The 13,577-nt window shown below is 32.4% G+C and overlaps 1 protein-coding gene and 1 long non-coding RNA gene across 2 annotated transcripts in view; one reads left to right on the top strand and one right to left on the bottom strand.

Moving 5' to 3' along the window:
• Positions 1-255: 255 nt before the first annotated feature.
• LOC134692068 (6-pyruvoyl tetrahydrobiopterin synthase-like) lies at positions 256-3,707 on the bottom strand. The gene is made up of 2 exons (XM_063552431.1): positions 3,571-3,707; positions 256-873 (listed from the first exon to the last, which is right to left on the bottom strand). The coding sequence occupies exon 2, from the start codon at positions 852-854 to the stop codon at positions 414-416; it is 441 nt and encodes a 146-aa protein (XP_063408501.1). The 5' UTR covers positions 855-873; positions 3,571-3,707; the 3' UTR covers positions 256-413.
• Positions 3,708-5,588: 1,881 nt separating this feature from the next.
• LOC134693057 (uncharacterized) overlaps positions 5,589-13,577 on the top strand; it is a 64,631-nt gene continuing 56,642 nt past the window's right edge. Inside the window, exon 1 of the long non-coding RNA XR_010102320.1 lies at positions 5,589-5,975. This is a non-coding gene — a long non-coding RNA (uncharacterized LOC134693057). The remainder of the gene's footprint in view (positions 5,976-13,577) is intronic.

Below are 13,577 nucleotides of genomic sequence, written 5' to 3'. Positions count from 1 at the left end.
CCTTGGCTCACACCGAACAAAAAGCTATAAAGGGCCCCAAAATTACTTGTGTAAAACCATTCAAACGGTTTTTTTTTGGTCAGACCCGATCTAAAGGTTTTATACAATGAAGGAAGGTGTTTGATGGTCTCATTTAAGATTTTTGATATCTTTGTTCTTGACGGTACTGAATTTTCGTATCATTGGTGTATAAAGTCAGTCTCATAATCTAGAAAAAAATAACAACCAAATTGGCTGTACATACTCATGCTGTATTATATTTATAAATCTACAGTTTAAGGAGAATTGTCCCGTTTAAAAATTTCTCCTCTGCAGTAAACCACGTTTTTATCCGTTTTTAAACATTTCTCCTCTGTAATAGACCACGTTTTTATCCGTTTTTAAACATTTCTCCTCTGTAACAAACCACGTTTTTATCTGTTTTTAAACATTTCTCCTCTGTAATAGACCACGTTTTTATCCGTTTCATGTAACTTAACTTCATATAACAAGTCTTTAGGTATTACTTCTTCTAACTGTTTCCATATGAACACTACAATATTCTCTGCGGTACTAACAATGTCTTTGAAATATAAAACATCTTTGTCTATATTTTTATGGTCTAGCACCTTCATTATACATTGATCCATGTAGTCTTTCAAAGTAACGAGATTCAATACCATACCATTGACTGTGTCGACGCCACCACGGACTGTGACCTCGACCTTGTAATTGTGTCCGTGTCCATTTGGATTATTACACTTCCCGAATAGTTTCTTGTTTTCCTCATCACTAAGTTTGTTACTGTGTAGTCTGTGACATGCGCTGAACGATTCTGTACGAGTGATGTACACTTGAGGTCGTGAGCCTTCCATTGTAGTTTTAAATCATTGCCTGAAATATATAGATACCACCCTTCAATAAAATGTCTGTACAGTAGTATTTATTTTCAGAGCGTTCGATACTGTCACACAGGGATGTGTAAAAGCTCCTTGTAAATAAGTTTGGATCCATATTTCAAAACATAGAATATCAAAATTCAGTTAAATCGATTAAATAGGAACAGATTTCTAAAAAAAAAATCTACTCGGGGATCGAAAGGGTGACACTGTTAGTCCTAATTTGTTTTAATAGTTATATTATAAACACAAATAACTATATAGATTTTATTAACTTTTGTGTGTAAAATTTAAGTAAATAATGAAAAATCCAAAATATTATACAATAGATATATACAGGCCCAACACAGAGGCTGATATAAAAATAAAACTAGAGGCTCTAAAGAGCCTGTGTCGCTCACCTTGGTCTTTGTGAATATTAAACAAAGGAAGAGGATGGATTCATGACAAAATTGTGTTTTGGTGATGGTGATGTGTTTGTACATCGTACTTAACTGAACATTCTTGCTGCTTAAAATATCTCTATCTATAATGAACTTGGCCTAGTAGTTTCAGTGGAAAATGTTAGTATATTTACAAATTTTACGAGAAATGGTTAAAAATTGACTATAAAGGGCAATAACTCCTAAAGGGGTCAACTGGTCATTTCGGTCATGTTGACTTATTTGTAAATCTTACTTTGCTGAACATTATTGCTGTTCACAGTTCATCTCTATCTATAATAATATTCAAGATAATAACCAAAAACAGCAAAATTTCCTTAAAATTGCTAATTCAGGGGCAGCAACCAAACAACGGGTTGTCCGATTTTTCTGAAAGTTTCAGGGCAGATAGATTTTGACCTGTTAAACAATTTTACTCTTGTCAGATTTGCTCTAAATACTTTGGTTTTTGAGTTATAAGCCAAAAACTGCATTTTACCCCTATGTTATATTTTAGCCATGGCGGCCATCTTGGATGGTTGGCCGGGTCACCGGACACATTTTTTAAACTAGATACCCCAATGATAATTGTGGCCAAGTTTGGTTTAATTTGGCCCAGTAGTTTCAGAGGAGAAGATTTTTGTAAAAGTTAACGACGCCGGACGACGACGGACGACGGACGACAAAAGATGGGAAAAGCTCACTTTAAAGCCCTTTGGGCCAGGTGAGCTAAAAATGTGGTATGGTTGCCAATGAAACAACCACCCTAAGAAACATAGATAACAAAGTATTTTATAACTAAAGGTCACCGAAGTTGACATAAAAAATATTTGTAGGAGGAAAAGACAACTCAATACCAAAAGAAAAACGTTGAAACTGACAAAAACTATACAAACAAAACACAAAATAAAAAAAGAATGTGAACTCAGATAACTTTATAGCTTGTTGTTCGGTGTGAGCCAAGGCTCCGTGTTGAAGGCCGTACTTTAACCTATAATGGTTTACTTTTTAAATTGTTATTTGGATGGAGAGTTGTCTCATTGGCACTCACACCACATCTTCCTATATCTATCAAGCAAAGACTAGGTTGACCTAAGGCGCACGGAAGGATAAGCATGCACATTCAAACACATTGGCTAGAGGTACAGGGGGAGGGTTGAGATCTCATAAACATGTTTAACCCCGCCGTAAATTTGCGTCTGTCCCAAGTCAGAAGCCTGTGGTATTTGTTAGTCTTGTATGCTTTTTAATTTTAGTTTCTTGTGTATAATTCGGAGTTTAGTATGACGTCCATTATCACTGTACTAGTATACATATTTTTTTTCAGGGCCAGCTGAGGGACGCCTACGGGTGCGGGAGTTTCTCGCTACATTGAAGACCCCCTGGTGGCCTTCGGCTGTTGACTACTCTATTGTCGAGTTGTTGTCGCAAAACAGAAAACTAATACCATACTATATAACTTTATGGACAGGATCAGAGCCTAACACACCATGTGCTTTATATAACTATTATATTAAATCTTATAATAATAAAATATTATATTACTTCAAACATTTTGTTTACATCTGGATCTTATTTCTAAACCTTTAATAATGTAATATAAAACGACATCTACACCCCATACGGAAGCGCTATTGCTTGAAACCAATGGTGCCTCTGATTTTCAAAAAAGTGAACCAGGAGAGATCACATCAACTTCCCTCAACCAAAGAAAAAAGTGTATAAAAATATGAATTAGCCTTGTGAGGAGACTGATTTTTGTCCTTCATATTTTTGTTTGCTTTATGCAATAAGGGATATATATATACACTGTCACAGTGAATAAAATTAAAATCGATTACACATTTTTAATATGTTTTATATAAATGTTTTTTTTTTCCCGTTTACTTTATATTATATAGAAAATCAAATAGAAAACGAAAGTAAAGACCATTCTATTATAAAATCAATCTTATATATATAGAATACCGACCTTTGTCCCATTTTTTTTTTTTTTGGGGGGGGGCGCTTTTACTTTATAAACTAAGATGATTGCCAATGAGACAACTCTCCATCGCAAACCAACACATTTACACATTTCTATTTAAATTTGTACTGAACACAGTATTTGCGTACTATATGTTTATTGATTTAAAATTAGAAACTGGTTATAAATATGTACAAATTATATATAGTAGCAGGTCAAGTAGGTTATATATAAACTGACATGCGAATATTATATTTATTTGATGAAACCAAAGAATACACATTAAGAAATCTGTAACACTTACGTTTGTGTGTGCGTGTAGTTCAAGCAGTAATTTCATTAATTGTAGTATCGTCGTAAGCTGTACAATCAATAACCGGAACAAAAACATACGATTTTAAATGTCATGAATGTTGCAGTTGTGTCCCCTTAATCATAAACCCTGAACTTAGATGCGGATTGGAAAGGAATCAGAGGATAAATAAAATTAGTATATTATATAAGAATTGGATGCGTAATGAGTAACGCCATAATTCAAGTCAAACATTAGATCACCAACCTTTGATGACTTATATATTTAGGGGTTTCATAGGCGGATCCAGGGAAAGGGGGTGGCTGGGGAGCTCGGGCCCCCCTTTCGAGGAAAAAAAAATGGTTGATTATACAGGGAATCATTGAAGCATGACTGGAGCGGCCCCCTTAGGTCAGTCAGCGCCCCCTCCCTTTTAGGAAAAGTTCTGGATTCGCCACTGGTTCTAATATATCTATAATTATGAATATGATTGCAATATTTGTCACTGGACATGCAATTTATACATGTATGTCACATAGTCATACAGAAGCATCATAAGCACAAGACTCAATTGCCAGGCTAAAATGAATGAGATTAGAAAAATATATACTACAGTGTCTTGGAGTATTAAATTGATATTATTTAATGAGGGTTTGATTGGGTTTTGCAGAATAGTTTATAAACATGTTATAATGGGCGAACATATAAAATTTCTCTTGAACTGAATTTCAATGTGCGTATTGGTATGCGTTTACATTTCTACATTGGCTTGAGGTATAGGGGGAGGGGAGGGTTGATATTTAATAAACATGTTTAACCCCGCCGCATTTTTACGCCTGTCCCAAGTTAGGAGCCTCTGGCCTTTGTTAGTCTTGTACACAATGTATTATTTTAAATTTTAGTTTCTTGTGTATAATTTAGAGTTTAGTATGGCGTTCATTATCACTAAACTAGTATATATATTTGTTTAAGGGCCAACTGAAGGACGCCTCCGGGTACGGGAATTTTTCGCTGCATTGGAGACCTAGCTGTTATAGTGACCTTCTGCTGTAGTCTGTTCTACGGTCGGGTTGTTGTCTCTTTGACACATTCCCCGTTTTAATTATTAATTTTGATAATATGCTCAATTATGATAAAGATAAAATAAATTAAAAAAAACGGGTACAGAACGGTTTGATATAAAGAAAAGAGATTATTGCATATTAATTATAGTATTGGCGAGAGTATTGGTAATTATAAAGATTAGAGAATGCTGATTTTAATAATAGAATAGACTGAATAGAGAACAAGGCATTATACAGTGTCAGCTGGTCTCTTGCGAAGAGTTGTCTCATTGACAATTATACGGTACGATTCATACCACATCTTTTTTTTTTATATACATACACAGCTTGCATAGGTACGTGACTTCTGTGACCAAAAAACTGTAGTACTGGAAATCTGCTTTTAATATTCAGTACTATTTTGTTACTTTAAAATTATTGTAATATTTAGGTACCTGTATTTTACAGTACTTGATTTTGATTTGAAATTGAAATTAGAGTACTGAAGATTTTTTGTTGCATGGTTACATTTTCAGCATTTTGAAAGTTTGTCTTCTTCAAATCTCATAAAGTTATGATGTTCAAACATGGAATACTGTGATCATTGTTGGTATTATTTTTGTACCAATATTTTAAGTACAAATCAAGTACTGGAAAATGCAAGTACCTAAATATTACAAATAGTACTATATATTAAAGTAAATTTCCAGTACTACATATTTTAAGTACAGAATTAAATAGTACAGAAATACGTATGCAAAAGTTGCTGTGTATACATTGCGTAATAAAGAAATTAACCCTCATCAAGGCTCTCATTTATGGAAATACTACAATCCCTGAGCAATGTTAGATCTACATCGCTTCATAGGTCAATTATTTCTACTCTACAAATAGATGTCGTTGTTTCTGTATGATTACCCTGTACGGCAATTTATTTCACATTGGTGTTATTGGGAAGGCAACACCAATCAATTAGAAAAAAATTATCTCCGCAGAGATGATTTATACAGCATCTTGTACATTACACACAAATATAGCAGTTAAATATTCGATATGATTCCTCGCTGAAAGCATCAATTTAATTTGCAGAATAACAGGTTTAGAATAAAAAAATCTTTATTTGCTAGAATGCAATAGACACGTGACTAGAATTCGATTTTCTTCTTCATTAGTTCGTACACCTCAGCAGTGGTTGTTTAACTCTGTCACTAGTTATTGTATGGTAGTGCTAAAACATCCATAATGTGAAAAAATATCAATACACAACTTGTGATTTTCTTTGATGGTTTATAAATATGATGCACTTATGTTCGATATTTGAATACTGGATAATTTGTGGTTGATTTAAAATCCGTTAAAAGACCTTGATTAATGGTAAGTGTTTTTTCTATTTTTTTAGAAGATATATACATTTTAATTAAGATTCCAAAACAGAGGCAAAATATATCAGAGGGATATTTATCAAGGAATTGCATGGTTCTGAAGCAATACGTTTTGATAGATATGTAAACGACTATGTTTTACACGAGTAAAAGATATTTGATGTATTGAAACTATTAATAGATAACCACTGCTCACCTCAAACGCTTTTATTGCTACGAGAATTTGTAGAATGACAGTTTAGACATATCTTTAGAAATATTTTCTTCCCACATAACATACGCATTTATATTCTGAGAAGATTGCCACCGTGCAGTGCATATAGTTCCTTACATCAAAGTCTTTGTACTGTGTTGGATATTTGTTTCATTGTCAGTCATGTCATATCGCTCTATGTCTATATTTTTTCCTGTTTCCTACTGTTTGAATCTGACTTTTAAGTCCGCATTGCTTTAATTATTCCTACGACTTATTGTAAACATTCCGCTTATTCTCGTAAAAAGGAAAGTAGTTGATTTACTGTACCAATAGCGTGTTAACCGAGGGTGTGAGTTCGAATCTTTTTCTCACGTGACAAGTCCGTTCGATTTTATTTTTTTTCTGCCAATGGTCGGTGGTTGACTCCGGGACTGCTGGCTGTACCAATGAAAAATGACCGCGAAAAGTGCTGAAAGTGGCGTTAAACATTCGACAATGAACCAGTATATCTTATTCCCCAAATATACACCTCAGTAAATTTTAACGATTGAGAATAAGGCTTCTTAAGAAGTCTGATATTAGTTGATCTGTGTTTTTTGACATAAAACAGATATTTATCTCTTTGCTTTACCGCTCAAGATATTATGTTACAACGTTGAGGTTGGCCCAGAGATTCCAAGTTTATACCTTATAACTATTCGAATTATATATGTAAAGCTTTCAATTTAATAGATAATTCTATCTTTGATTTATGTCTAAACTACGATGAAAACTATTTTTAAAATACTAACGTATCTAATTAAAATAGGATTTTTCTCTTTGCTCTGTCAAATTTGATTGATACTCTCACAAGCGTACATCATATCCAAATTGTCTATATATACATCATCCTGCATCCCCTGACTATTTTCATGTGTTACCAATCTATGTAAAACGTTTAATATTCCCCAAAACAGCTGTTTCTCATCTGATAAGTACGACCACAGAAGGCAGGCCCATCTTCTGTTTAGCAGTACAACCATGTATAACGTAGAGATGGCAAACCTTCAGAATATAGCTTTCTACTGAAATCTGTTTACACAAAAAAAATGTATATTCATGTGTGAATGGTTTTACACTAGTCGTTTTTTGGGGCCCTTTATAGTTTGCTGTTCGATGTGAGCCAATGATCCGAGTTGGAGACCTTACCTTGACCTATAATGGTTTACTTTTACAAACTATGACTTGGATGGAGAGTTGTCTCATTAGCACATCTTCTTATATTATATATGTTCAGAATTTTGGGAGATGGTTAGAGGTTTAATGTTTACACCATTCCAGATAATGACAGAAAGTTATGCTAGTGCCTCAGTCAACTACTTTGATAACTAAACAATTGTTTTGAGCATCATCATGTTTATAAATGATAAGCCAAAAAAGTTTTGTTAATCATTGATTAATTTGTCAAACAGATTATAAAAAATACAGTCCTTCATTTTCAAATAATTAAATAATTAAGAAACATTTTGTCAGGTAGTCTAATAGTCATTAAAAAAACCTGCCAACTAGTCACATAATCAAAAACCCCTTGAAGAGGCTCGTTCATTTGATGTGTTTTGGTTAGTTCCCACTTTTCATTATTTCAGGTCTTATAATTCTCCTGAGTGACTTTTCACAAATTCAATACCTATCCCAAAAGTCATTGTGTGCAAAATCTGTTATGTTAAGGAAAATCACTTTAACATTAGGTTAAAAAACGACTAATTTATAATATTATCAAATAAAAGTGTTATGTAATTTATTCTTCCATACTTATCACAAATGTAAAATGTATAAATAGTTATCTATAGACGTAGATAAACAACTTAAAGAGTACGTTATTAAATACTTGTGGTTTATTATGCATTTTTATGCATTGCTTTCACAGGTGTTTTTCGGTTTTGTTGCAGTTCTACAGAGTTTCAGATGTTTCATCACATATGTAATCGCTGCAATTTTTACCTGGAAGTTTCCTTTAAGATTTAATGTTTTCATCTTTTGAGTCAATACATTGGCTCTATATAAATCTGAAGATAACGGTCATAAGCATCATCCTTGCTTCATACGTTACAAAGGTAAACATTCAAAATAGCAATACGAACATTTTGTAAGAATTTAAAATTCTGAAATCTATGAAATGATTAGTCTGAGATTATTGAAAAGTTTAAAAAAAATAAATAATATATTTTATTTGACTAATTTGAATATATTGACCCCTGTCCCTATGGTGACATAAAGGTGCGTCGATATTTATCCTCCTCCATATATATCCTTGGTAGATAGTTATATCATTGATTTAATGCATACCAAATCATTTCAGATTTTTTACATACTCGAGACAGTCTTTAGTAAATCAGTTCTGACAAGACGAACAAAAACGTGATTATTGCTATAGATTGAGTGATAGACAGAATCAATCGGTTTGTAGTGTCTTATAAAACGTAAATTAAGGTCATTTGTACGGTATCAATATTGACTATTGTGATGGTAAAACCAGCACAACTCAATTTCTTTTCCTCTCAGTATTAGGTTTCTTCGTCTGTGTAAGATGTAGAATGAATCTGAATATAAGATATGTTGATAGTGGTAGTGCTGGTAGTTTTAGTTTAAGTACCGATTATCAGGTTATCTGTAGGTTGACAATGCCTCTTTTCCAAATCAGCTAATGAAACTAGTAAAAAAAGAAAGACTTTTTCTTCCTTTCTAATATATGATTTATGATGGTTGTATTTTAGTATTTGTTTGAAGCAATTAAGTGTTTCTGTTGATCGGTTGTTTTCCTGCTATACTAGCGTTTCCCTCATTTTAAGTTTGTAACCCTTTTTTTACCTTCTCGATTAATGAATTTTGAATACCAGTTTTCTACTGTTGCATTTGTTTGAATCATGCGATCATGTCTGCAGTGTTGACTATGTATTTCAGATATTTGCCAATCATTGACATTTGTGGTCCTCTGAATATGAATGATCAAATAATGTATACTCATTGGACAAAAAAATAACTTCGGATACACATTAACAAACCACTCTAAACACTATTTTGAACTTTTCCTTTGAGTATAAAGAAACAACACTATTGATCAGATTTTTATAGAATTAATTTCCTTAATCGTTACTATGTCATCCATGTGATAGTGCGCGCTGAAATGATAATTCTAGCAACTACTTAATTAAAATCTATTCTATAAAATGATTATATACATATCGGAGTTATTTTTGACTTGTATATTCTCAACTACTCTGGATAATAACAAAACCATGCTGATTCAATATACGTTTTTTATTTGATATCATTAACTTAGTGGGATATCACATGTTTATACTTGCCCTTCCAGAGCACATGAAATCACACCGTCTTTGGTGGGGTTCGTGTTGCTCAGTCTTTATTTTTCTCTGTGTTGTGTTTTGTGTATTATTGTTTTCCTGTGTGTCTTTATCTCATTTTAGGCATCTTTTATCCCTTTTTATAAACTTAAATACGACCGATGATGACACTCAGTTACAGGTGCTAATGGTGTATCTTGTAAAGTAAATGTAACCGAGTCCTTTGTCGAGTCTGATATGATCTGATATAGTTTCCGATCCTCTAACAGGGTTACATACACAAAATGTGATCAGAAAAGAAAACAATTGATTCTGTTAGTTATAGTCACTTAAAAGAAAGAATATGCCTTATTAACTTTAAGGGACATTAAAGACACTTCATTAAATCAAACACTACTACTATGACATTGACATTATATTGCTAATGATTGCTGTCGTCTAGCATGTCTATGCGGTTGTTCATTTGTTTGTTTTGTTGATATATGATTGATTCTGATATTTGTTTTTTGTCTATAATATCTTGATTTTGAAGTAAGATTTGGATTTTTAAATATTTTTGGCTCGTGCATCACTGAGGAGACATTAATTGTCGAAATGCGAAACTGGGTCATACACATTGGTACCGTTCATGCAACTATTGTTGTTTTCTGTTGTCTTGTGTTGGTTATTTCTTTCAATAAAAAAATCTGGATTTATTGTTGTTTGAATTTGTTATTTCTTTGGGTTTAGTTTATTTTGATAAATCGCACTTCAAAAAGAGTAATATACTTTAAAAGAAAAGAAGGGACATGGGATATATATTCATATCACAAAATGAGTATATGTACAGCAAAAAAAACCAAGAAAAAAACCCCAGCATCAGTCCCATTTCCAGCATTTTATTTATAACTCGTGCCTTAAATTGTTCTTGTCGGTCGCCATATGTATTGATGACTGTACCAGAATGTTGATGATCAATAGTTGTATAAATATTTTGTTCTGTAATTGACAACTGTATGGTATTATCATTGTATCACTTTGTCCATTGTAACAAGTAGACCACGATCAATATTGTTACACAATGGAATAAAGGAAAAAATATTATAAATGGGGTTCAAATATGGTAGGAATGATGCAAAACTTCTTTTATCAGCAGAACTTACAGCTTAGGGGCACACGCGAACATCAGTATGTTATTATAATAAATTTCATGAATCTATAATTTTCAAATTCCGTCAAATACTTGCGCATTAAATTATTTCAAATTAAGAAGCTCTGGCCTTGAAGGCATAAAACTTTGCTCAGTGCTCGGAGCACAAAAATCATGCTCGAAACATTAAATCCAGCAATTTGATTGGTTGAATTTCGAGTCTGAGTACAAAAATCATGCTCGAAAGTTTTATGACCGTGAGGCCTGATTCCTATTCGTCTGGGTTTATAATTTGTCTTTTTGAATTTTAACTTGGATGCACAAAATGTAACCTTTGATGTTGTCAGTGTTTACGGACTCATCCTCTTTGAATTTACATTAAAGTCTGGTATTTTTGTTAACAATTTATTGTAGCAAAATATTTCTGTTGCTACTATCCAAAACATCTAATGCCAAGCTATCAATGTGAGCTTGTTTTGGAATGTTTTCTTTTAAATTGAAGAAGTTTGAAAATAAATTAAAGTTGTCGAAATATTACTGCTACAAGGGACACTCAAATATAAAATTTCAATCCTGGTATCTATGATAAATTTATTTTAACCCACAAAGTCGATGCCACTGCTGATGGAGTGTTTATTCCCCGAGGGTATCACCAGCATGGTAGTCAGCATTTCTGTGTTGACACGTATTATCATTGATGTGGTCATAATTATGAAATAACAGTACTTCGAATTTTTGATTAATTTTTCAAACATATCAACAATTCAGTCCTTCATTTTCAAATAATTACAAAATTAAGAAATATTTTGTCAGGTAATCAAATAGTCACTATAAAACAACATTGTCACACAATCAAAAACCCTTGAGGAGGCTCGTTCATTTAATGTGTTTTGGTAAGTTCCCACTTTTCATTATTGAAGGTCATTTAAATCTCCTGCATGTAATTTTCATCAATTCAAGACCTATACAAAAAGCCATTGTGTGCAAGATCTGTTATGTTAGGGAAACTCACTTTTACATTAGGTTAAACAAAAAACGACTAATTTAAAATGTTATCAAATAAAAGTGTTATGTAATTTATTCTTCCAAGCGCATCACAACTGTATAATGTATAAATAGTTATCTATAGACGTAGATAAACAACTTAAAGAGTACGTTATTAAATACTTGCGGTTGGTTATGCATTCTTATGCATTGCTTTCACAGGTGTTTGTCGATTTTGTTGCAGTTATACAGGGTTTCACATATGTAAACGTTGCAATTCTTACCTGGACGTTTTCTTTAAGATTAATGTATTCATATTTTTTGTGAATGCAATGCCCCTTTATAAATCTAGAGATGTTGGAATCAAAAACATCATCCTTGCATCCTATATTATATATATTTTGGTAAAGAATAGCAATACACAATAGCTTTGTAAAGTTTACATTTCGAAAATCAATTAAAATATTGAAAAATTTGAATTGTATATTTTAGTTGACAAATATAGTTCATTAAATTCCCCTTTCTCCTCATGGTACCACGAAAATGCTTCGACCTTCATTCTCTTTCAGTTTTGTCCTTGCTAGATAGATATGGTAACACATATATCATCTTCGTTTCTTTTACATACTCTAGACAGTCTATAAGAAATCAAAACCGACAAGACGAACAAAAACGTGAATATTGAAAAAGATTGGGTGATAGACAGAATCAATCGGTTTGTACTGTCTTATGAAACGTGAATTAAGGTTACCTACACGGTATCAATGTAGACTATATCGTAAAAAACCTAGCATATTAACTCGATTTGTTTTTTCTCAGTATTTAGTTTTCTTCATTTGTGTTAGATAAATACAATAAATCTGAATATATTAAATGTTTGCAGTGGCAGTGCTGGTAGTTTTTTTTCGGGTTGACACTAAGAATATTAACTCTGAATCACATACAATGTCGAGATTTTTGTCGAAAGATCACTTCGAACTGGTCAAATAAGTGTTTTAGTTTTTTAAGTATTAAATGTTCAGATGTTTGTATTTCGCATTGGTTCGATACACTTAATGTTTATGTTGTTCCGTTGTTTTTTCGCTTACAGTTGATAAGTTTCCCTCGGTTAAAGTTTGTTACTCTAATTTGTTTTCTCTCAATGATTTCTGATTGTCAGAAAGCGGTATACTCCTGTTGCCTTTATTTGAATCATGTCTGGAGTTTTTACAAAGTATTTCAGATATTTGTCAATGTTTGTGCTCCTCTTAAAATGTAAAATTAATGTAAAATTAAATATACCAATGCATTGGAAAGAGAACAATTTCAGATACCAATTTTTACCTATATAAAATCACTGTAAGCAGTTATATGAATTGTTCCTGTGAGAATAACGAAACACCAATATTGACTAGATTGTCATAGAATTAATTTCTATATTCGTTACTATATCATCAGTGTGGTAGTGCGTGCTGAAATGATAATTCTAGTTACTACCTAATTAAACTCTGTTCCATGGAATAATTATTTACATATCGCAACCGCTCTGTATACTAACAAAAGACTATGTTGATTAAAAAACGCTTTTTATTTTATCTCATTAACTAGTTTGAATATCTATACATTTTAATACCATCCCTGACGACAGTCAGTTAAAGGTGCTAATGTCATATCTTGTATAGAACATTTAATTGAGTCATTTACCACTAATACTCCTCCCTAGGTTAAATACACAAAATATGAACAGAAAAGAAAACAAATGTTGCTGTTAGTTTGAATCAGAATGGTCTTATTTTGTCCTCTAGATTGTGATCTCGGATTATCTTGTGAGTTATAGCTATTTAAAAATGTTCAGTTGCTTCAGGATCATTGTCGTTTCGTTATGTTTTGTTGAATTTTGGTATCTGGAGTTTTTTTTATTGTCTTGTAAAACACTAATATACCTTATTAAGCGTCATTCAAACA

This window comes from Mytilus trossulus, chromosome 12, assembly GCF_036588685.1.
Source record: "Mytilus trossulus isolate FHL-02 chromosome 12, PNRI_Mtr1.1.1.hap1, whole genome shotgun sequence".
NCBI lineage: Eukaryota > Metazoa > Mollusca > Bivalvia > Mytilida > Mytilidae > Mytilus > Mytilus trossulus.
This window is presented reverse-complemented; position numbering and strand designations above follow the sequence as displayed.

What these genes read in the sequence shown, in the direction of transcription:
- LOC134692068 (XM_063552431.1), bottom strand. Translation starts at nt 854, where the DNA reads ATGGAAGGCTCACGACCTCAAGTGTACATCACTCGTACAGAATCGTTC.